The 21676-nt window shown below is 40.8% G+C and overlaps 1 protein-coding gene across 1 annotated transcript; it reads left to right on the top strand.

The window, feature by feature from the left end:
* The first annotated feature begins 12721 nt into the window (after positions 1 to 12721).
* Positions 12722 to 13506, top strand: LOC147641011 (uncharacterized). Its single transcript, XM_086809496.1, has one exon. It carries the CDS (start codon positions 12779 to 12781, stop codon positions 13370 to 13372), a length of 594 nt encoding a protein of 197 aa, XP_086665622.1. The 5' UTR covers positions 12722 to 12778; the 3' UTR covers positions 13373 to 13506.
* The last annotated feature ends 8170 nt before the right edge of the window (positions 13507 to 21676 follow it).

The following is a 21676-nucleotide window of genomic DNA, read 5'->3' as shown; positions in this document are numbered from 1 at the left end:
GTAGTGGTTTCGATGGAGTTTGTGGTACCAAGTCTCAGATTAGTAGTTCAGCATCGGTTGTTGTCACTGGAGGAGTCGGTTATGCAGAGGCAGTAGGAGTTGCTGAAGCTAGAGGAGGATCGATTGCTTAGTTCGTATGTCGCAGAGGTGGTGCAGAAGAGAAGGTAGGCATGGGTGAATAGGTAGATCAAATTCAAGTTGTTCAAGGTGGGTGATTGGGTAATGTTGTACAATTACAAATTGGGTCCTCACTCAGGTAAGCTTAAGCTTGTTGGAATTAGGGTTGCAGAAAAGCACACAAAGCTTGGAGAAGAAGAAGCAAGAATGCACACAACACACAGTGTATTAGATTGTGTCAATGTACAAAGATAAGTTAGTCCTAGAATAATGGGCGTATATATAAACCGGGGGAAAAAACCTCCTAAAGAGGGAAAAAGTGCCCCGGTGGTCCTAAGTGTGTTCACACACATCACTGCCTATATATATGGCAACAAAGCTAAGGTATACAGGTCCCTATTAGATCATTGAAGATATTGGTCAAGGTACATTCAGAATCAAAGACTACTTTGGCATAGATGTAGAGAAGCCGGTGATGGGTTTCGCTTAAAGCAATATTTTGGGCGGATTCCACATACCTCGGAGGGGTCCGACGGGAAAATTTTGAGATCGGATTCAAATTCAAATTTTGTGATGTCTTGTCGAATCTTGATAGGCATGTGCGAAAGGTCAGCCCCGCGAAGTCGGCTCACAAACTCATCATTATAAATTAGGGGCTAACAATAGTCCTCTCCTAAGACGTGACATTTGGAGCAAACTCAAGGTAGCGTTTGCTGTAGTTTTGGTCGTCATGCACAAGGTAGTGAGCGCACGTGAAAGATCAACTAATTAAGGCAAGAGCTCGTTGCTATGGGAGTGATGAAGACACGAATGGTGGTAGGGTCGTCTTCTGTAAGTAGTTCACACAGAAGCACGCGAAGGAGTGTGCACGGAAGGAACGTGAAGAGATGCTGGTGGATTCGCAGTTAGAAGATGAGTCTCATATGAGCCCTATTGTGGAGGAAGTAGAGCAGGAGGCTGTCACAGAGTCTCAAAGTGCAAAGATCGACATTGAAGACAAAGATACAAAGGTGTGGCTGCAGCGAGTGGGTCTATGGGAATTTGCCAATTTGCCAAAGTCTCAAAGTGCAAAGATCGACATTGAAGATGAAGATACAAAGGTGTGGCTGCAGCGAGTGGGTCTATGGGAATTTTCCAATTTGCCTTGGAAGGAGTGGTAGTCGAAGGAGAATGCATAGGAACAATGTGAAATTTTGCAGAATAGTGGCGGTTATGTATCTCCTCAGATACAGGTGAAGGACAAACGCAGAAGACAATCAGTCACACAACAAGCTGGAAGTGTATGTGGCATCACTGTTTGTGTATCAACTGAATCCATAGGTGGTTGGTAGCGCTGCAAAAGTACTCTTGTGCGGTGGGTTCTGCGCAGGTGCGGGAAGGTAAGCTCCCAGTGGTTGAAGAGAGTAGTAGAAAATGTAAGTTAACGTGGGAAAAGGATGACACAGTGAAAGTCAGGAATGTCAAAGAGGAGGAGCAGTAACAGAAATCAGAGTCTGCAGGAGGGAATAAGGTGGGACAAAAATTGCAGATTAAAAGGAAGAAGTTGGACAAGGAGGTTGTTTCGAAGAAGGTGCAGATGGAAGTCTCGGAGTGGAATGTGGGGACACCTACTATGGTTCCTCAGAGTTCAACCAAAGTTGGTGTCAAAGGTATGAAGAAGCAGGTTAGGGAGCTGAAGGATATGGAGGATGTAGTTTCAAATTTGATCTATGTGCAGAAATTCATGGTGAAATAGACGATGGATTTGGTAAAGCAGCAAAATAAATTCTCAAAATCGGAGTAGAAGTAGGGTGTGAACAATGATGTTACTCAAAAGTTGATTAAGGCTGAGGAATAGTTATTGAAGGTTAAAGAGCTGGCGGTATGGCAGTCTAAAGAACGGAGTATAGAGATATGTTGTAAGCTGCTCAGCGATCTGTGAAGGACTTCAAGGATTGGACAAAAGGGATGCGGCAAGGAGTGCATGCAAAGTTGGCAAGTTTATCTGAGAAGATGGTGAGTTTGGAGGCAGAGAACAATTTCCTTATGACTAGAATCTCTCCATTGATGGCACTTGAAAAGCAGGTCATAGAAGAAGATATGGAGATGCAAGGAGTGTTGGTGTCTGAAGGAGATATAGATGTTCTGAAGCAGGCGGTGGGGCAACATGCTCAAAAGGTGTGGCAAGAATTCACAGACAAGATGGAGAAGTGGATTGGCAAGCCATATGATTCTCTAAAGGTATTGTTCAGATCAGAGCCCGATGATGAACTGGTAAGTACGGTCAAAGCTTTGGAGGAGGAGAACACAAAGCTCAGAGAGGAACTGTTGCAGCAAAGTCTCAAGTTGGTGGATGCAGATTTGAGAAAAGGAGTAGTGGTGGAGCAGAGCTTGCCAGAACCAGAAATTGTGGTTTTCACCACAAAGGAAGTGAAGGATGCACAGGTTGCAGATCAAGTTGAAGAGTAGAACAAAGAGGAGGAATCTCAAGAGCAGATGCATATTTCCTCTTCAAGAGGATAGGGAACTTAATCCGTACGAGTGTAGGATGGCAAAATGCAGAGCGCAAAAGCTTTAATGTCTTTAACCTTTCAGGCTATCTTGGATAATTTCTAAGATTAAGCACTGGTTAATTAAGATCAAACTTTTTGGTTTTTGAAGTCAATATAGTCGGATCAAGGGATTGTGGGAACCGAGTCAGCCTACAACTCAAGCCATCAAGCTGTGCCAGGTGTTAGGGGATGACTTAGGGTACTCACTAGTTATTTACTTTTCACTATTTATCTGAATAGTCATCTCAAAAGTTCAAAAGGCTCTTTAGAAGTTCATCGGACTTTCAATTAGAAAGTAGTTCTTGGTCTTTCCTCTAATGGTCATGAAGCCTATTTTGGCGAAAGCTTTTGTAATCTTTGCAGATGAATGAAAGACAGTAGTGTGTTTTCGAGTCTCTGTTGTTCCATGTCTGATATTCAGAGTCATGCTGTGGTACCTCTCTTCAAGTACTCGTGTAGTGTTTGCTATTCTGAGTGTTGTTATAGTGTGGCTTAACAATCTGAAGTAGAATCTGATATAGATGTGGCTCCTCCACATGCACCACTAGTACCTCCCACTGTTTCTCAAATGAGATGGGATAGAAGAGATGCACATGCACATGCATTTCTTGCACTTTCTGTGAAGTGAAGCATTATTCCTCATATTCGATCATGTAAGGCTTCAAAACAAGCATGGGATGCACTTGCTGCATTATACCAGCTGCGCAATGAAGCACGTGTTGCATATCTACGCAAACAGTTGGAGTTTGAGCACATGAATGAGGGAGACTCAATGGACAACTTCTTGACCAAGATCAAATATTTTAAGGAGTAGCTTGCTAGTGTGGATGAGATATATCCTGATAGTACATTGGTGCCCACAGTTCTCAATGCATTTCCGGATTCTTATCACAGTTTTGCCTCTACCCTTAGACTCATGATGAAGGGAAATCCAAATGCCCTTACATGTTTCAGTACTCTTGCAAGAGCAGTCTAGGCAAAACAGATCTAGTATGCAAGTTAGTGACCAAACTTTTGTTACCGATCAAAAAGGCAAAGCTAAATCTTCTTTGCATGGTGGCTATAAGCCAAAATGAGAATCCTTAGGTAAGGATGCAAAGAAAGAAGGTGATAAGCCTAAAAAGAAGGGTAAGTGTCACTATTGCACCAGCAGGAAACTAGGGCACTATATACATGACTGCAAGAAAAGGCTAGAGAAGGAGAAAAAGAAAGAATCGGGCATGGCTGTGGGGCTGATGCATCTGCACAACCAAGTGCAGAGAAGAAGGAATCTGCAAGTTTTGCTCAAGATGATTGGGCATGGACTGTACATTGCAGTTATGACCCTTCTATTTATGATGTATGCATGTCAGTGGTAGAATCGGATGCTTGGTACTTTGACAGTGGTGCTAGTAAGCACATTACTTCACAAAAAAATTGTTCTCATCTTTGGAATCTGTCCCAAGTGCAGGAACCGTCACATGCGCAAATGGTTCCTCATATCCTATCAAAGGATTTGGTAGATTTGTGCTCACTGCTGCTGCAAATGGGGGCACATTTACTCTTTCTAAAGTTTTACATGTGCCAGGCATTAAGAAGAACTTGTTGTCAATTTCAGCCTTAGCCTTGTTAGGCTTGACGGTGAAATTTGTGGATGACAGATGTACAGTTCAGGATAGAAATCATGGTTATTCTATCATTGCCTCAGGTACCTTGTTTCATGGCCTATACAAGATGGATGTATTTGAGAAGTTGCAACATGATGCTTGCTCAGTCTCTACGACTCGTGCTATGAGTGATGTAGAATTATGGCATGCACAATTTGGCCATCTAAATTATGGCAGTTTGTTATGCCTTCAAAGGCATGATATGATGTCTGAGTTGCCAACTCTTGAGACCCCTACTAGACATGTATGTGAGGGGTGTATTCTTGGTAAAATGCGTCGGGCATCATTTCCAAAGGATGGATCTGTGAGAGCTGTTAAGAAATTACAGCTTATACATAGTGATGTATGCGGTCCTATGCGAACACCATCTATTGGGGATATCTGTACTTTGTCACTTTTATTGATAATTACTCCAGATATAACTGGGTGTATCCATTAAAGCAGAAGTGAGAGGTTTTTATGTGCTTTAGGCACTTCGTATCCATGGCTGAAAATGCATGTGAATGTAAAGTTGGCACCCTTCATTTAGATCAAGGGGGGGAGTATATGTCTAAGGAATTTCATGTATATATGGCTGGAAAAGGCATAAGGCATCAATGTACAATGACATACACACCTCAGCAAAATGGCTGGAAAAGGCATATATGGCAGGAAAAGGCATAAGGCATCAATGTACAATGACATACACACCTCAGCAAAATGTTGTGGTTGAGAGGAAGAATAGGTCTCTCATGGAGATGGCACGATATGTATGATGAAAGCCCAAGATTTACCTCATGGTTTTTGGTTAGAGGCAACTATATGCGCAAACTATGTGTTAAACAAATGCCCTACCAAGGCCTTGTAGTCTACAACTCCTTATAAAGCTTGGCATGGCAGGAAGCCTTTTGTGGCTTATTTGCATGTTTTTGGTTGTCTTGCTTATGCTATTGTGACTGAGAAACAACACAGTATGCTTGATGATAAGGCAATTAAATGCATATTTGTGGGATACAGTTTAGAAAGCAAGGGATGTAGACTCTACCATCCAGCCTTAAAGCAGATTTTGGTAAGTAGAGATGTTGTTTTTGTCAAAAACTCAGTTCAGCCCATGCTTTCATGCAAAAAATAGCAGAATGTATGCTCACAAGACATGTTTGATTCGCTCCTACCTTTATTTAATGGAGGGCAACCATATGTAGAGCAATTGAATGCTTAGTGCTGAAATTCAGCCTTTTGATGAGGCAATTATTGAGGATGTAGTGGATGAGGAGAGAGCAGCCATAGAAGAATCTAGGCGTATGCTAAAATGGCTTGTTCAGACATTGAGGGATAGCAAGTTCGCAATTCATTTACCTAGCAAAACTCGTTCTCATACAGATTATTCTCATGTGGATCATGTTCTCATTTCTACTTTATGTAATGAGGAGGAACCTGTTTCCTTTGAGGAAGCACATGATGATGATCATTGGATGCATGCTATGCAGGTTGAGTATAACTCTCATGTGGATCATGTTCTCATTTCTAATTTATGTAATGAGGAGGAACCTGTTTCCTTTGAGGAAGCACATGATGATGATCATTGGATGCATGCTATGCAGGCTGAGTATAACTCTATACTCAAGAATGACACTTGGTATTTGAGAGATCTACCTCATGGCAAGAAGGGCATTGGTACTAAGTGGGTTTACAAGTTAAAATGCAAAGAAGATGGTAGCATTGATCGCTACAAGGCCAGACTTGTTGTAAAGGGATATGCCCAGCAAAAGGGCATTATGATGAGACCTTTGCACCACATCTCGTATGACTACCATTAGGTGTCTCATTGCTTTGGCAGCACATCATGGGTGGAATGTACATCAGTTGGACATTCAGACTGCATTCTTGAATGGTGATTTACATGAGGAGGTGTATGTATCGAAGCCTCCTGGTTTTGTTTTGTGAAAGGAGAAGAGTCTAAAGTATGCAGGTTGAAAAAGGCTTTTTATGGCCTTAATAAGCAGGCTCCAAGAGCATGGTATGAGAAGATTCGTACATACTTGGTTGCAAATGATTTTTACAACAGTCCAAAAGAGAGTACCCTCTATGTGAAGCCTCTATGTGAAGAGGAGTAAGGACACATTTTTGGTCATTGTTCTATATGTTGATGACATGTTGCACAGGACCCGATATAGATCAGATTTCAGCCTTTAAGGCTGATTTGCAGTCATCGTTTGAGATGTTGGATTTGGGGCCATTGCATTACTATTTGGGGATTCAGTTTATGCACCGCAATGATGGCATTATTATGCTGCATTATAAATATATACATAAGCCATTGAAGAGGTTTAATCTTGAAGACTATAAACCTGTGACTACACCTATGGAGACAAGTACTCGACTTAGTCTTCAAGATGTAGGAGACTCTTTTGATGCTAGTTTGTATCAGCAGGCTGTTGGATCCCTTCTTTATGTATGCAACACGAGGCCAGATATACAGTATGCGGTCTCACAGTTGAGCAGATTTATGCATAGCCAAGGAATAAAGCATTGGCATCCTGTTAAGCGAGTTTTCCGCTATTTACAAGACACTCAGTATTTTCGATTGTTTTATCCAAAAGGGGGTGAGTCACAACTGCATGCTTTTAGTGATTCAGATTGGGCTGGATGTTATGACACACGAGTGTCCACTAGTGGGTTTTGCTTTTGCCTTGGTGATTCATGTATATCATGGCTCAACAAAAGAAGCAGCCTACAGTGGCCACTTCCAGCTTTTGTGAAGCTGAGTACAAGGCAGCTTTTACAGTTACAGTTGAGTGTGTGTGGCTCAGAGGTCTTATGGCTGATTTGGGTGTTGGAGAGTCATCTAGCACTACGATTTTTATTGACAGCCAAAGCACATTAGCAGTTGCAAGGAACCCAGTGTTTCATGCTCGCACTAAGCACATTGAGGTGCATTACTACTATGTCAGGGAAAGACTCTCTGTAGCCAGCAAAGATCAGCTTGGTCTATGTGCCTACACATGACAACATGGCAGATTTATTCATGAAGACTCTTCCTCGTGAAAAGTTTGAAGCTTTTCGTAAAGCTTTGGGCTTACTGCCTTTTCAGGATTGATCGGCCATATCTTGTATATGTTCACATCATCACTCCAGGGGGGATTTGTAGCATGAAATGGTAGTGATGTGTGTGAACACACTTAGGACTGCCGATACAACTTTTTCCCTTACTAGGAGGTTTTTTTCCCCCTGCATATATACACCCTCTTATCTACTCATTTTGGGGTGTGTACTTATCTTTTGTATCTAGCACACATTTGTTAATTCTAATCTAGTGAGTTTGTGTGCTCTCCAGCTTCTCTATCTTGTGTGTGTGCATTGTTGCAACCCCAACCCTAATTACAACATATGTTAGGATCTAATGCTTTATTCATGAGCATCAAGCTGATTTGCTCTAACTTTTGTCCCTTCACAATCTCACTCTCATTAAGATTTAAGTCATGAGTATCAAGCTAATTCGCTCTAACTTTTGTCCCTTCACAATCTCACTCTCATTAAGATTTAAGACAAAGTTTAGCTTTTCTCCACATTCTCCAATAGACATGTTGTAGAACTTGACCATGTTGCTTGTAACTTGGTATATCTAATACAAAGTTATTATTTACGTGCACGGTAAAGGGCACTACTTTCGAACCAAACTTACATATATGTATATAGCATAGATACACAAGCTCACCAAAAAGCTATAATACCTTACTATTCAATGATTTTTGTGCGTTGACACATGAAACAATTTAGGGAGAGTCAAAACCCTTTTACATTACTGCCTTAAACCCTACATCTAATTATTTGTATATCATTGCATAAGATTGATAACTTTTCCCTACCTTATCACATTATCCATGTGTCTAATTTGATGTGAATGTATTACTCGTCTCTTGTAAATGTTTTCTCCTGTAGCCATTTATATGGTAGTGATGTGTGGACATAGGCTAATAATGGGTCGAGGCACCTTTTCCCTCTTTAGGAGGTTTTCCCCCCCAGTATATGTATGTACTCTTATGAGTGTGTGTAAGTGACCTTGTCATTTTACTTCACGTCACTTGTACTTTACTGAGTCTCATCAATCTACTTTGAGTGTTGTGCTTCTATTTGTATCTTTTTGCTTGTTGCATCTATTATGCGTTATTAGAGCATGTTCTCTTGGGTCTCACCCCCTTGTCATCTTCTCCTAGAGTTTCTATTTTGATTGTCTCAAATTGAGCTATCGTCTTAGGTCTCAGATTGAGCTATCCTTTTAGATGGAGAAGGTATATCCTATAGTGTGTTGTTAACTAGGTTAACCAATTTTTGCACATTTTGGTGCATTTTGAGCACATTTTGCCAGCTCGTTCTTCTAAGGTTGTAAGGTCTCCATAGGCATCCAATAGGAGTGTTAGGTTGTAAGGTCTCCATAGGCATCCAATAGGAGTGTTAGGTTGAACTATTTCTATTCAAATTTAGATATTCTTCATTGTAGTGAGAAGTAGCATTTAGTAAGCAAAAAGGGTTGACATCGTCATCTTCAAGATTCGATTTAACAACACTATCAACATTATCATGATTTCTACATTCTTGCTAAGTATCATTTCCACACTCTACACTTTGTAATTTTTCATTCACTTTGTAGGTTTCCACCAATATCATCAGTGATCTATTGGCGGCCATATTGGTTGCTTTTATGGGCACTGATAGTACTTGCAAGTAGTTAGGATATTTGCATTATGTGTTAGAGATAGTTATTTACATGCTAAATAGGTAGAGTGATGTATTTGGTATGCTTTTCATGTTGAGGATAAGCTTGATGAGACCAACTACCCATTATGGTCCTATAATATGCCATGTATTTGGTCACCAAAGAGATTTGGAATGTTGTTATTGGCATTGAGGCACACCTTGTCTTACCAGCACAACACATAGTACATGTACTGTGGATGGTGATACGAGTTCTAATGTAACTTTGGTATCTACCTCCGCACCTCCCATAGTGAAACAAGCCAGGTGGGATGGCAGGGATGCATAGGTACATGCATTAGTGGCTTTTTTAGTGAAAAGAAGAATTATTCCTCATATTTTCTTATGTAAAATTACAAAGCATGCTTGGGATATGCTTGTTGTGCTGCTTTACTAGGTACATAACACGGCACAAGTGGCCTGCCTTATGTAAGTAGTTAGAGTTCGAGCATATGAATAAGGGAGATTTTATAGATGAGTTTCTTAAAGGATTAAAGATCTTGGGAAGCAGCTAGAATGTATTAATGGGGCCTATTTGGATAGTTCCTTGGTGTCTGCTATTCTCACAACTCTATGAGATTTATACGAGGGTAACTCCAATGCCCTTACTTATTATGATGAGTTGAATGCAGTGCTCTTGCAAGAAGAGCAGTTTCGGTAAAATTGATCTAGTATGCAATGCTAGATTGCAAGAAGAGAAATCTAGATAAAACTGATCTAGTGTGCATGTGATGGAAGATCAAGGATTTGTTGCTAGTCAAAAAGGTAGAGGTAAAGTATTTTCTCATAGGGCAGCTATAAGCCAAGGCAGAATCAACCCAATCTTCTATAGAAAGGATGTTGATAAGGGGGGTAATAAACCTAAGAAGAAAGACAAATGCAACTACTATCCAAAGCCAGGCAATTAGATCAACGAATGTAGAAAAAGGCTCGAGAAGGAGAAGAAGAAAGAGTCAGGCATGGCGGTCACTAATGCATCACCAAGTGCTGATGCAAAGAGGGAGACAACAAACTATACACAGGGATAATTGCACATTCATTATGCATTACAGTTATGATCCTTCTATCCATGATGTATGCATGTCAGGTACTTTGATAGTGGTTAGTAGCAAGCACATTACTTTTACTTCTCATCATGATTTATTTTCCTCATTTGATAGTGGTGTTAGCAAGCACATTACTTCTCAGCATGATTTATTTTCCTCATTTGAGTCTGCTCCTCAAGGACGAATAGTCACATGTGTAAACAACTCCTCGCATCTAGTAGCATAATGCTTATTTAGTTACTACCACATGTGCTATGAGTGACGTCTTGATGAGTAATGTGAGCTATGGCATGCCCACTTTGATTATTTTAATCTTGGCAGTTTGCTATGCCTTAAAAGGCAAGAGATGGTGCTAGAGCTTCCAATGCTTGAGGCTCCCATTAAACATGTATGTGAGGGATGCATTTTGGGCAAGACACGCAATGGGCATCATTCTCAAAAGATGGATCAGTTAGGGTTGTCTAGAAATTATAGCTTATACATAGTGATGTATGTGGTCCCATAATGACACTATAGATCGCCCTATTTTGTGACTTTTACCACTTCGGCACATGCGCGTAGTTATTAAAGGCCGTTAAAGGATTTTACATGCTTTAGACACTTTGTTTCTTCTTTCTTTATCTTATTGCTGCCTTTCTATTTCCCTTTTCAATGGCACCCTCCCTCTTTTCCACTTGCTAAATCCCTCCTTTCCACTTGCTAAATCCCTCCATCCCTGCGCTTCCCGTCCCTTCTCTTATTGCCATCTTTCTCTTTCCCTTTTTAAAGGCACCCTCCCTCCTTTCCACATGTTAACTTCCTCCCTCCATCTCCGCCCTGTCCCTTCCCTTCTCTTTCCTCCCCTTAATGTTTATAATTCCCCCTTGATAAACCTATAGGAAGATTCTTCTATTCTTTTGATGTGTTGATTAAAAAAACTTTTATGGTTAAGTAGATTAAATACATGTATTAATTCTTGAGTATATGATAATAGATGCTTATTTCACCTTTATAATAGTTTCTTTCATATATCTTGTTTATTCCACTTAAAAAACACTACATTTCCCACTCTCCATGACTTGATGATTCAAGCAAGTATCTCTATAGAACATTGTTTAAGTGGAGACAAAGGTAGCAATACACACATAGATGCACACACACAGATGCAATAAGCAAGGATAGATAGAGAGAATCACAACACTCAAAGTATATTGATAAGAATGAGTGAAGTACAATTGAAGTGACATGATAAGGTCACTTACAAAGCTCATAAGAGTGTGTACATATGCTCGGGGGGGGGGGGGGACCCCGATCAATTATTAGCCTACATCCACAGCCATATAAATGGCTACAAATCCCCCCTATAGTGATGACATTAATGGCACCAAGCCCAAAGCTTTGCAACTGGTCTTGCCCACCATGACCGGGATGCGCGTTCTTCCTGTGAGTATTCGTACTGTCAATTCTGTACAAACCCATGGCCCGTATTCGGAGTTTATGAGAAAGCCTTTGTGAACATATATGCCACATTCTCCTTTGTAGAGACATAAGATAAGCCAATCTCTCATGCAAATAAGCCTCTCCCTTTTATAATGACAATACAACTCAATGTACTTTGTGTGAGCATGAAACATTGGGTTCCTTTGCAAAACAGTTAATGTACTCTAGATGCTAGTGAAGATGAAGGTGGGGGCTTGCTAACAAGATTTGCAAAAGGGCATTTGAGCCATACAAAATAGATTGGCAAACTTCTTGTTTAATGAGCCTTCTTTTTTGTGAATAGGGTTGTTGCACTAGCCCTTAATTATAGCTACTTAGTAAATGCTATTGTTTAACATGGCTTTCCCATGACAAGTTTGCCAAATGGCAGCTACATTCTCTCTGACCTTCCCAGTTTTGCTAATTGTGCCAAAATCAGCACAGTTAGCAATTTCTTCTCAAACTTGGGCCAAATACGGTTACATGATGAGACAACAAGTTTTTGGAAATGCAAATAATTTTTTAACATTAAATACGATCAAGTAAAGTGGGCCATGGGAAAAGGCCCTTAGCTAGTTTGTCACCTATATGACCCCCTAATAATCCCGTAAAATGTTTCTATTTTGTGCATGCTAATGAAGAATGACAGTTTTGAAAAAGTTAAGTATCGGTAGTTTCAGTATGTGAAATCAAGTATGGTGTGGTAAAAGATCATGCAAATAGTGAGACCAAGATTAAACTTAGTGCCAGCAAGACCACTTGGTTATACTTAGTTGCAAAGAATAAAAAAGTGAGAGACCTAGATTAGCAAATGTAGGAAATAAGCAATAATTTCAGAGGAGTAACTTGAGTTAGATTGTTGAGGGAAGGAATACTCCAACATAAGGCAAGATGAAAAGACTAATGCAAGGTGTTTCTAGCTCTAGTTGACAAAGCTTTATGATGATAGGGTTCAATGGGCATGGAAGGTGTAGAATTGAAGGCAAAATGTCCGAGTGTGCCATGCCTCGTGGGATATAAACGCTTTGCCAATCTTGCATAAAACAAGCATGCGTTATGGCACTAAGGAACACAACTGTCCAAAACACACCCCACACACACACACACACACACACACGGCGAGCGTAGCTAAAGCCTAAGAGGCCCCAAATCTTACTAGCGTTCCTCCGTCCTCGGCCATTTTTGGCTGAAATGTTGAGGCGCTCGTCTCCTGTTTCAGCGCCAACTTCTACCTTGCTGCTGGCTAATCATGGCTAGAGCTCGTTCTCGTTTCTGCATGCACTCCCAAGCACTTGCAGCTCTTTGCATGCTTGCTTTCTTCGCCATAGCCTCGTTGCTTTTGCTTTTTGCTTTGCTTTTCAAATCTAGCTTCTCAAGTCAAACTGGCAGCCTCAAACCCCATGAGTTCTGCAAGCACTTGCCCAGCCTGCAGCAGCCCAAGAAGCTGACTATGGGCGATATTGCAGGCAACACAATGAAAGGGCCGCCTCCTTTACACCGCTACATTCATCAGGTTGCCAGCAGCCTTGATCATGGGAGGACCAGGCATCCAGAACCGCTACTGATTAATATGGCGGCTCGCTTTAGCAGCTGTGCATGGAATGCGAGCGTTTGCAAAGACAAGGAGTACAGCCCAGCAGGGTCTACTTGTTGCAATGGAGCTTGTGTTGATCTCTGCAGTGACTCAAGCAACTGTGGGAGCTGTGCAAGTATGTGCAATTACATGGAAAGCTGCTGCAATGGGCATTGCACAGATCTTAATTCGGACCCAGAGAATTGTGGGCAGTGTGGAAGAAGCTGCCAAGGAGAAGCATGCCAATATGGGCTTTGTAATTACTACTAGTGCCTTTACGTTTTGCAGTTTTGTGGGTGAAAATGCTTTAAAGAAGATTGTCGTCCGCACGTGCACACAACAAGGTTCACTTCCAGGTGTCAAACACTCATTGGCTCCTTAGCATTTATGTCGGAGTAATTTGACCTGAGAGCATAATTTTATTATATGTTGTTTGTCGATGTAATCTTCTATAATTATGTTTTGAGAACTTTCTCTCTCTCTCTCTCTCTCTCTCTCTCTCTCTCTCTCTCCCCCCATATGTGGCTTATTGGGGTCTAAAGCCTTAGAAATGTCCTTTTAGTGTTTTTTTTTGTCCCCCATAGAACTTGTTCTATTGGATTATATATAAAGAAAGGTCTCAAAAGACCTTAAAGTCAATATCACTAATCTCTTCCAATAAAGAAAAAATAATTTTGTTTGAATGCCAAATGGATATACAAAACAAGACATTTGATAGTGGTTGGGCTTAGTATATGTTATTTGGTCAATTTAATCAAGCATTGGGTCTTATGTGAGAGATTAATCAAGCATCGGGTCTTATGTGTTGGCCTTTATGGGTCTTATGGTGTTGGCAGTCATTGTCTAGGTTGACCTTCGGGGTTGACAGGGTCCACAATGAGCATTTAGAGATAGGGACTTAAGGGTATAGAATCACCAGATGACCACCATCTAGGTTGCCAAGCCTAGACTAATCATGATGCCACTCTTTGCTCTCGCTCTCACTCTCGCTCTCCCTCAAATAAGTTTTTCTCAAATATCACTCACAATTTAATGATAAATATGAAAAGCAGAGAAAGCAAAGTTAATGACAAACACGAAAAGTAGAATATACTTTGTATAGAGTTTGTGAAGGATTATAAAAGTTTTGTAATGGCTTACTCATAGACAATTGCTTGTACATAAAATTTAATAGCAACAACAATAGTCAATTGGCTAAGACTCATAGTTAGAACAACACTAGAATTAGAATACATACCAAAGAATAGAATCTTGCCTCAAAAGAATAGTTATTATAGGCAATTAGTGCCACATGGCACCCAATCAGAGACATGTCTCGATTTTATCACAATTGTAGTTGTTGGGCAACCTCCTTTGCAGCACCATAGTGCAAGAAAGAGTACCACCTCTGTAGGAGCCCACTTTGGAAGCTTCTTTTCACCATGGAACCATTCCACAACACACATAGTGTAAGCGGGAGTGCCATCGTCAATAGGAGCCCACTTTGGAAGCTTCTTCTCACCACCGCGTGGAACCAATTTCTAGTTCCTCTCTATTTGCATGGAGGAATAGGGAATGAGGGGAAAGGTAAAGAAAACTGGAAATGTGATGGAATATTCCATTCAATACCATTCAAGGATGATGACCAAATTCGATGGAACTAGATATTCCATTTAATATTCAATGCCATTCAAGGATGATGACCAAATTTAATGGAGCTCGTTATTCTATTAAATACCTAAAGAAGTTTAATCAAGTTTGTAAAGCCATGAATTGCTTGGGGGGTTAGCAAGGTATTAGTTACCCTTATGAGGATGTCATTCTCTTTAGCATAGTTTTGCTAACCCTGTCTACATTTCACCTACATGTCTTAATAAAAAACCTACAAAGGTCTCTTGATAAGGAAATTGTGGCCACCACTGGAGCTAGGTAGAGCCCCATAGCTCAAATCTACACCCTCAACCAAGTGAAAGGTGAGACCATGAGGGACTACATTTCTAGAACCAAATCTCCGTATGAGATGCAGTTCCAGATAAAGGCTAGATGACTTATCACTCGATTCATGATTGGTGTTAAGAATAAGAGGCTTTGTGACCACATCTCTACTTGATCTTTGATGAGTGTTATCAGGAGAGGTAGTGAGTCTAGTAGACAATCTACAATCAAACACCCACACTTATTGCCACAAAGAGATATGGTTTAGTGTGCAATTCATCTCCAAAACCATACAAAGTATGGAGTGTCTATTACTAAGGCCTAGATAAAAACAATATTGTGCTCATTACCAATGCTACGAACTACAATATAGCTCATTTGTAAGTACCAAGGAGACCCAATAGGGTGGATTTTGGTGCCACAACTTATGCTCCCAATGCCAGGGCAACCACTAGCCCTACCAGCCATACCAAATGTTCCTCAACTGGCACATAATCCAATTCCCATTTATTAGAACCCCTCATTATTAGTACCAAGGAGACCCAATAGGGTGGATTTTGGTGCCACAACTCATGCTCCCAATGCAAAGGCAACCACTAGCCCTATCAGCCATACCAAATGCTCCAACTGGCACACAATCCAATTGCCATTTATTAGAACCCCTTACCAAGAGGTACTCCCACACCAATGCCATACCCACCTCCGATATTACCACCTTGAACTAATTCCTCCCATAGAACGAGACTAGTACTAGAATAGTAGTACTCCATGACTTTGCAAGCAGACACTACAGAGGAGAGCTATGACCGTATGATAAATATGTTCCATATGAATATCCAGCCTCCATCCACATTGACTATGAATACAAGTTACAAGCTATGGTGCAACAAAGAGAAAGATACTTTAATAACATGTCATGCAGGCCACCTCTTCAATGTTTCATTACAAGGGCCTGCGCATCATGCTACTGAGTGTCCTTATATAGTAGTCATACTAAGTACCCCAACTCCATCTTCAAATCTAGTGCCAAACCCCTATGACATTCCTTATGGAGGCACATGTTACAAGTGTGGATTCAAACATGCTTTCAAGGATTATACCAACATAGTGTCAATTTCCATAGTGGTAGCATTAGCCACTTTGATGAGATTTAACTTGTTAAGTACATAAGGAGATTATTCATACAGTCCCCCTTAATGCCATCAGAAGGCTCTAAGCCAAGTAGTAGTAGCCAAGGAACATCCAAGGCTAATAATAATAAGTAGAAGGCTCAAGCTTCATCAACCTCAAAAAGTAAGTATCTAAAGATCTTGAGGTGTAAGTCTTAAAGGCCACAATTATCCCTAAAAAGGGTAAGGGACCAGAACTCGAGGCCTCAATGAAGAAAATATTAAAGAGAACACAAAAGCATAATACATGATCAGTTGTTTGTTAAGGGAAAATATGTCATGAACATTGAAAGTGGTCTAAATGAGAGCTTTGAAGTCACCTCCCTTGTGGAAAACAATGAGCGACCTTGCACTCAAACCAGATCTTCTCAAAGATAATTGTTAGAAATACAAGTGGTGAAGGGTACATTATGAAAGTGAGGGGGAGTGTGCACCTTAGAGAAAAATTGAATCAAAGGTTAGATGGTCAAAGGTTAAAGAGAATTGGTGATTATAAGTGTGAATGTAAAATGTGGAAAGGGTAAATCCCATATGACATAAGAAATGATGTGTAAAGGTGAGCCACATGGGCTATTTGAGAGAACCATGGGATGGCGAGATATTCTAGGAACTGGTGAAGAGAATCAAGGAGTGATTGGAGTTAAGAAATTATGTGTAAAGGTGAGCCACATGGGCTAATTGAGAGAATCATGGGGATCGGGAGATATTCTAGGAAAAGGTGAAGAGAATCAAGGAGTGATTAGTGGAGTTAATTATGGATCTAGATGCTTCTACATGGAGCTATAAAATAATGAACTCCCAACACTCATTTGTGTGAGATTAATGAAGATTATTTTGGGCTTATTGAGCTTATTATTTTTCTTAATTCCTTGGGGATTAATATTTACTTAGTAGGTCTACTAATCATAGAATTAGTTGTATGTTTTGATCCACCATAAGTTTTAGAATTTCATCTTGGTATCAGAGCCTTGAGGCTCTTAGCTTAGAGATTAGGTGTAGCTATATGCTTGATATTTCAATTAGCATGAAATTAGAGATAATGTGTATTGGTTTTGGTCTTGCAAACCTTAAAAACAATATGAACAATAAGCACTTTTCAACATTTAAAGGTAAGAAATTTGATGACTCAGATATACATGTCAAGAAATTTAGATAAGCATGGAAAGTCTGTAGACCAAGAGGACACCATTTGGAAGAGTTGAAAAGAGGGTAATTTATTAGTACATTCTGAGATGTACCAATGGATACAATTTGATGATTATAATTTTGACACCTATGAGATGTTGAGATGTCAAGCTCAACATGAGCTGACACTCACAAGGCTCCTACATGACCGTTCGACATTTATATCATTGGCGGGTTTGGTAGCTGGCACCGACATATCTTTGCTAGAGATTTTACAGCTAGACTACACCTACTAGTGCACATCTACCCACTCCACTTTAGCATGTTCACGTTATGTACCACTTGTATATACTCTAGTATGTGTGTTAGTCATTTTGTCTCCTTTGTAGACCTCTTTTCTTTTTTAAGAAGAACAATTTTCAGCCTCTTATCTTGTGTGTTCTCTTCTAGGGTTTGTGTGAGTGTGTGTGTGCTTGCAAGAGCTCAAGATCCCTTCTCCCCTACATCTTTTCATGGTGTCAGAGCCTGGTTCATGCTAAGAAGATGAGAAGCAAGAAAGAGAAGCACAGGAAGCGGTATGAGGGTAAGAGCTTCATCTACTCTTCCCCCTTTGTGTTGGCTACTACACCCTTGTCGGGAGCTCTTCAGGGGAGGCACCGGCAAACGAACTCCGATTGAGGAGCTTTCTTTGCAAGAGCGGAGCTGCAAGGCAACTATAAAGTACTTTGGATAAAGTTTTTGGGGCCGAAAATGCGTTTTGGACGCGTCTTGACATCCGTTTTTCAATTCGCAGAGGCGTTCGCGTACACTACGATGGGTAAATTTTGATTCTCTGTAAATTTTTGTTTTTGGAACTGCAGGAAGGGAAATTGGTTATGTAGACACAGTGTGTAATGCAAAGAGGTCTTAAAGTTGCCAGTGGGTGTATATATGCAAATTGAGGTCACTCGTTGTTACAATTTGGGTGCAGTATAGTACCGTTATAGAGAATACAACAATTTGTGCAGGTCAAACAAGAGTGTTGTTTTTGGTGAGTTTGTGTTGTAGACAAGATGTCAAATGATGGAATTAACCATATTGTTGTAAAAAATCTTGACAAGAACAACTTCTATGCTTGGAGGTTTAGATTAACAAATTTCTTGATGGAAAAAGGCTATGAAGGTGAACATGAGGAGGCACTAGAGATATCATAGATTAGTTCAACTGCACAGATGTAAAATAATACAAGGATTGGAATTAAGGAGCAAGGAAAGTCATGTATTGGCTTTCTATTAGCATACAAGACACTATTATTAGGCATATACATGATGCCAGCTTACCTAAGGAGGCATGGGACACCTTGGTGAAGCTGTATGAAACTAACACCAAGGCATGAAAGATTCAGTTGAAGAATGAGCTTCATACTGTGGAGAAGAAAAATATGTCTGTGAATGATTATGCCTTGGAGATTAAGGGCATTGCGGAATCCCTTGCATCTATTAGTGTTTTCGTTTGTTGATGATGATAAGGTGGAAGTATGTCTATGTGGTCTCGACCCACAATACAAGGCATTCAAGATGTCTATTCAGACTCAAGAGAACATTCCCAACTTTACATATTTGGTGTCAATACTGATCATGAAGAAAAGAGTTTGGGTGAAGACCAGTCTTCACCCAAAACAAAGACAGTTCAGAGCAACAGGCTTTCTACACAAGTGCAGGTAGAGGACGAGGTAGAGACCGAGGCCATGGCCAAATAGGTGATCAGAATTATGGTCAGCAACAACAGCACAGCAGGCAGCCATAGTCCTAGGATTCACAACAACACAGGTGGAAGATCATAATTATGGTCAGTAGTAATAACAGTCCTAGGTGATCAGAATTATGGTCAGCAAACAGTGCCAGGATTCACAAAAACAACACATAGGTGGAAGAGGCCAGTTTAAAGGCAGTGGAGTGAAAGAGGTCGTGTTAATTGGAAAAGGCACCATAATGATACACGAGGTTGTTTTTATTATGGGGTAAGCCTAGACATGTGTAGACAGATTGCTATAAGAAGCAAAATGACATGAGAAGTGAAAAAGTGTAGAAAAATAATTATGTGTCCTCTAGCCAAAGTAGTGAGGACAATGAAAGGTTGTTTGTTATGTGACATGTGCTTAATGTTGTATCAGAAAATGATGTATCCCGCATGCAAATATGATGTATGGTATGTGGATTCAGGTGTTTCGAACCACATGACCAGTCATGGTGGCGCGAGTGGTTCAAAGATATGAAAAATCCTGAAAAGCCAGGATTTGTTAAAACAAGGGATGATATTACTCATCCAATTGCACATGTTGGAGATGTGCCATTGTCTATACAAGATGGTAAGGTGAAGTACCTTGTAAATGTACTTCATGTTTTGAACACTATAAAGAATCTGGTTTCTATTGGTGGTGGCCAGATGATTGCAAATGGTTCAAGAGTTGTTGCAGATACATAAATTTGGCACAAGAGAATTGGGCACGTAAATGTGCAAAGAATGAAGTCTATGCAAACTAAAGAAATTGTGACAGGGCTGCCTAAGTTTAAGGTTGAAGGTATTGTAACATGCCCATCTTCAATAATAATATATGCTCATTTGATAGATGAATTTATGGTCTTTTTATGATGTAAAAATCGTCAATTTTAATAATCAAGCTATTTCCACTTGGAATCTTAAAAATATGACTCGTCCAAATTTGAAATCTGCGTGCAATTTTACCCTAATATAGGATTGTATAGCACTCAAACAGACACCAGATTAAGCCTATACACAAATTTTTAGTTATTTTGAGTTAAAATACAGTAAACTTTAAACCTTAATAAATGCACGTTCGGGTGTCCGATTGACGAATGGTCTGCACCCCCACAACTAGGGAAACACCCTGGACATTTTTGTCGATTTTTTCTTTGCACCCACTGACATGCGTATTGAGACCGGTGCCCCAAATTAGGGATCCCCACCCCAAAAAATGGCGTTCACATACTCGGGCACCTGTACAATAACCGCGCAAGGACCAAAGGCTAGGACCAAAGGTTGACCACCTCAGCATATGGTCCACAATGGCTGACACATGGATGCCCATGTTGCCACCGACCCGGAAGGTATATGCGTACCTTAGCTTTGCTCTTGTGCAGGCACCACCCCTTTCCCCAGGCTCATGTAGCCACAGGCCGACGTACTTTCATTGTACACCATCCTTTGTACCCCCGCTTTGCTCTCCCTTTCCCTGCACCCATACCATCTCCTATATATACACCCCAACACCTCCATGGTCAACGTTCTCGACACCCTGTGCTTCCCGTACCCGACATTCTGCCTGACACTCTGTGCGAGACTGTACCCGACAACCCTTTGCAGCCACTCTCCTAGCAAGCCTTGTTTGCCCATCCTCAAGTGAGCTCTGTAGAAATTTTTCACCATCTCACCTTTGTGTTGAGTATAGGGTGTCCTTAGTTGCTCTCCACCCCTCCTCCCCCGTGTGTGAATAGACTTTAGGGAGAACTCTCCCTCTCTCCTTGTAGGTGTAGCCTTTGTTGCCCCAAATTCTAGTTTAAGGACACCTTTCCCCCCCATTTGCAGCGGCGACGATGACTTTACTGGGCACTTTGCCTCTTAGAGGTGGTTTCCACCTATGAGTTTTATGCTCAAGTGAGGAACGAGCTCCAACTGAAGTGTTGCATTCGCGGGGCGACGTGGGATCATGAGGAGGTGAAGAGAATGGCTCCTCCATGAAGACGCCAAAATATCACTTGGGAAGCGTGCATAACAAGGACCCTAAAGGGAATGCTCCGGATGCGACCCCATCTCTCCCCTTGGGAGTCCCACAAGGAATTAATGGCCATGTTAGCTTGGTAATCATTTAAAAAGAGGTTTTTGATTGAATTTTTAATATTAGCATTAAATTAATTAAGAAAAAAGATATCACTATCCTTGCTTTGAAAATTACCAAAATCCTTGTGATATTGTTGTTTTCTGAAGAAGGTGATATTGTTTATCATATTCTATGGTTTAGTTTAAGCGATTGTTATCTTGATTAAGTTAAAAAGTATAGATACATCTTCTCCCTGCCTCGAGGCTAACCCCATTTTCGTGCTTGTGTAGCTGGGCGACGATGTTAGCAAGGCCCGAAGTCAGGGCCCAAGGTATCCCTCCTACCATTGGGAAGATGAGGTTCGCCGGTTTAGGCGAGTAATATGATGCTGCCTAGTTCTACGGGAATAAGCCTTCCCTAGTGTGTAGACATCCCTCTCAAGAGTGGGAGGATCAAGCGATGGAGCCTGAGAGGGCGACAGGCCCCGGCTTGAGTCCTCATGGCTGCCACCAAGAACAATGAGGTGTATGGTCCTATAGGGATTGCCCA

This window comes from Cibotium barometz, chromosome 2 (genome assembly GCF_041138505.1).
Source record: "Cibotium barometz isolate CiBa-2024 chromosome 2, ASM4113850v1, whole genome shotgun sequence".
Classification (NCBI taxonomy): Eukaryota; Viridiplantae; Streptophyta; class Polypodiopsida; order Cyatheales; family Cibotiaceae; genus Cibotium; species Cibotium barometz.
Note: the sequence above shows the minus strand (reverse complement) of the source record. Positions and strands in the feature narration are given on the sequence as shown.

What these genes read in the sequence shown, in the direction of transcription:
- LOC147641011 (XM_086809496.1), top strand. Translation starts at nt 12,779, where the DNA reads ATGGCTAGAGCTCGTTCTCGTTTCTGCATGCACTCCCAAGCACTTGCA.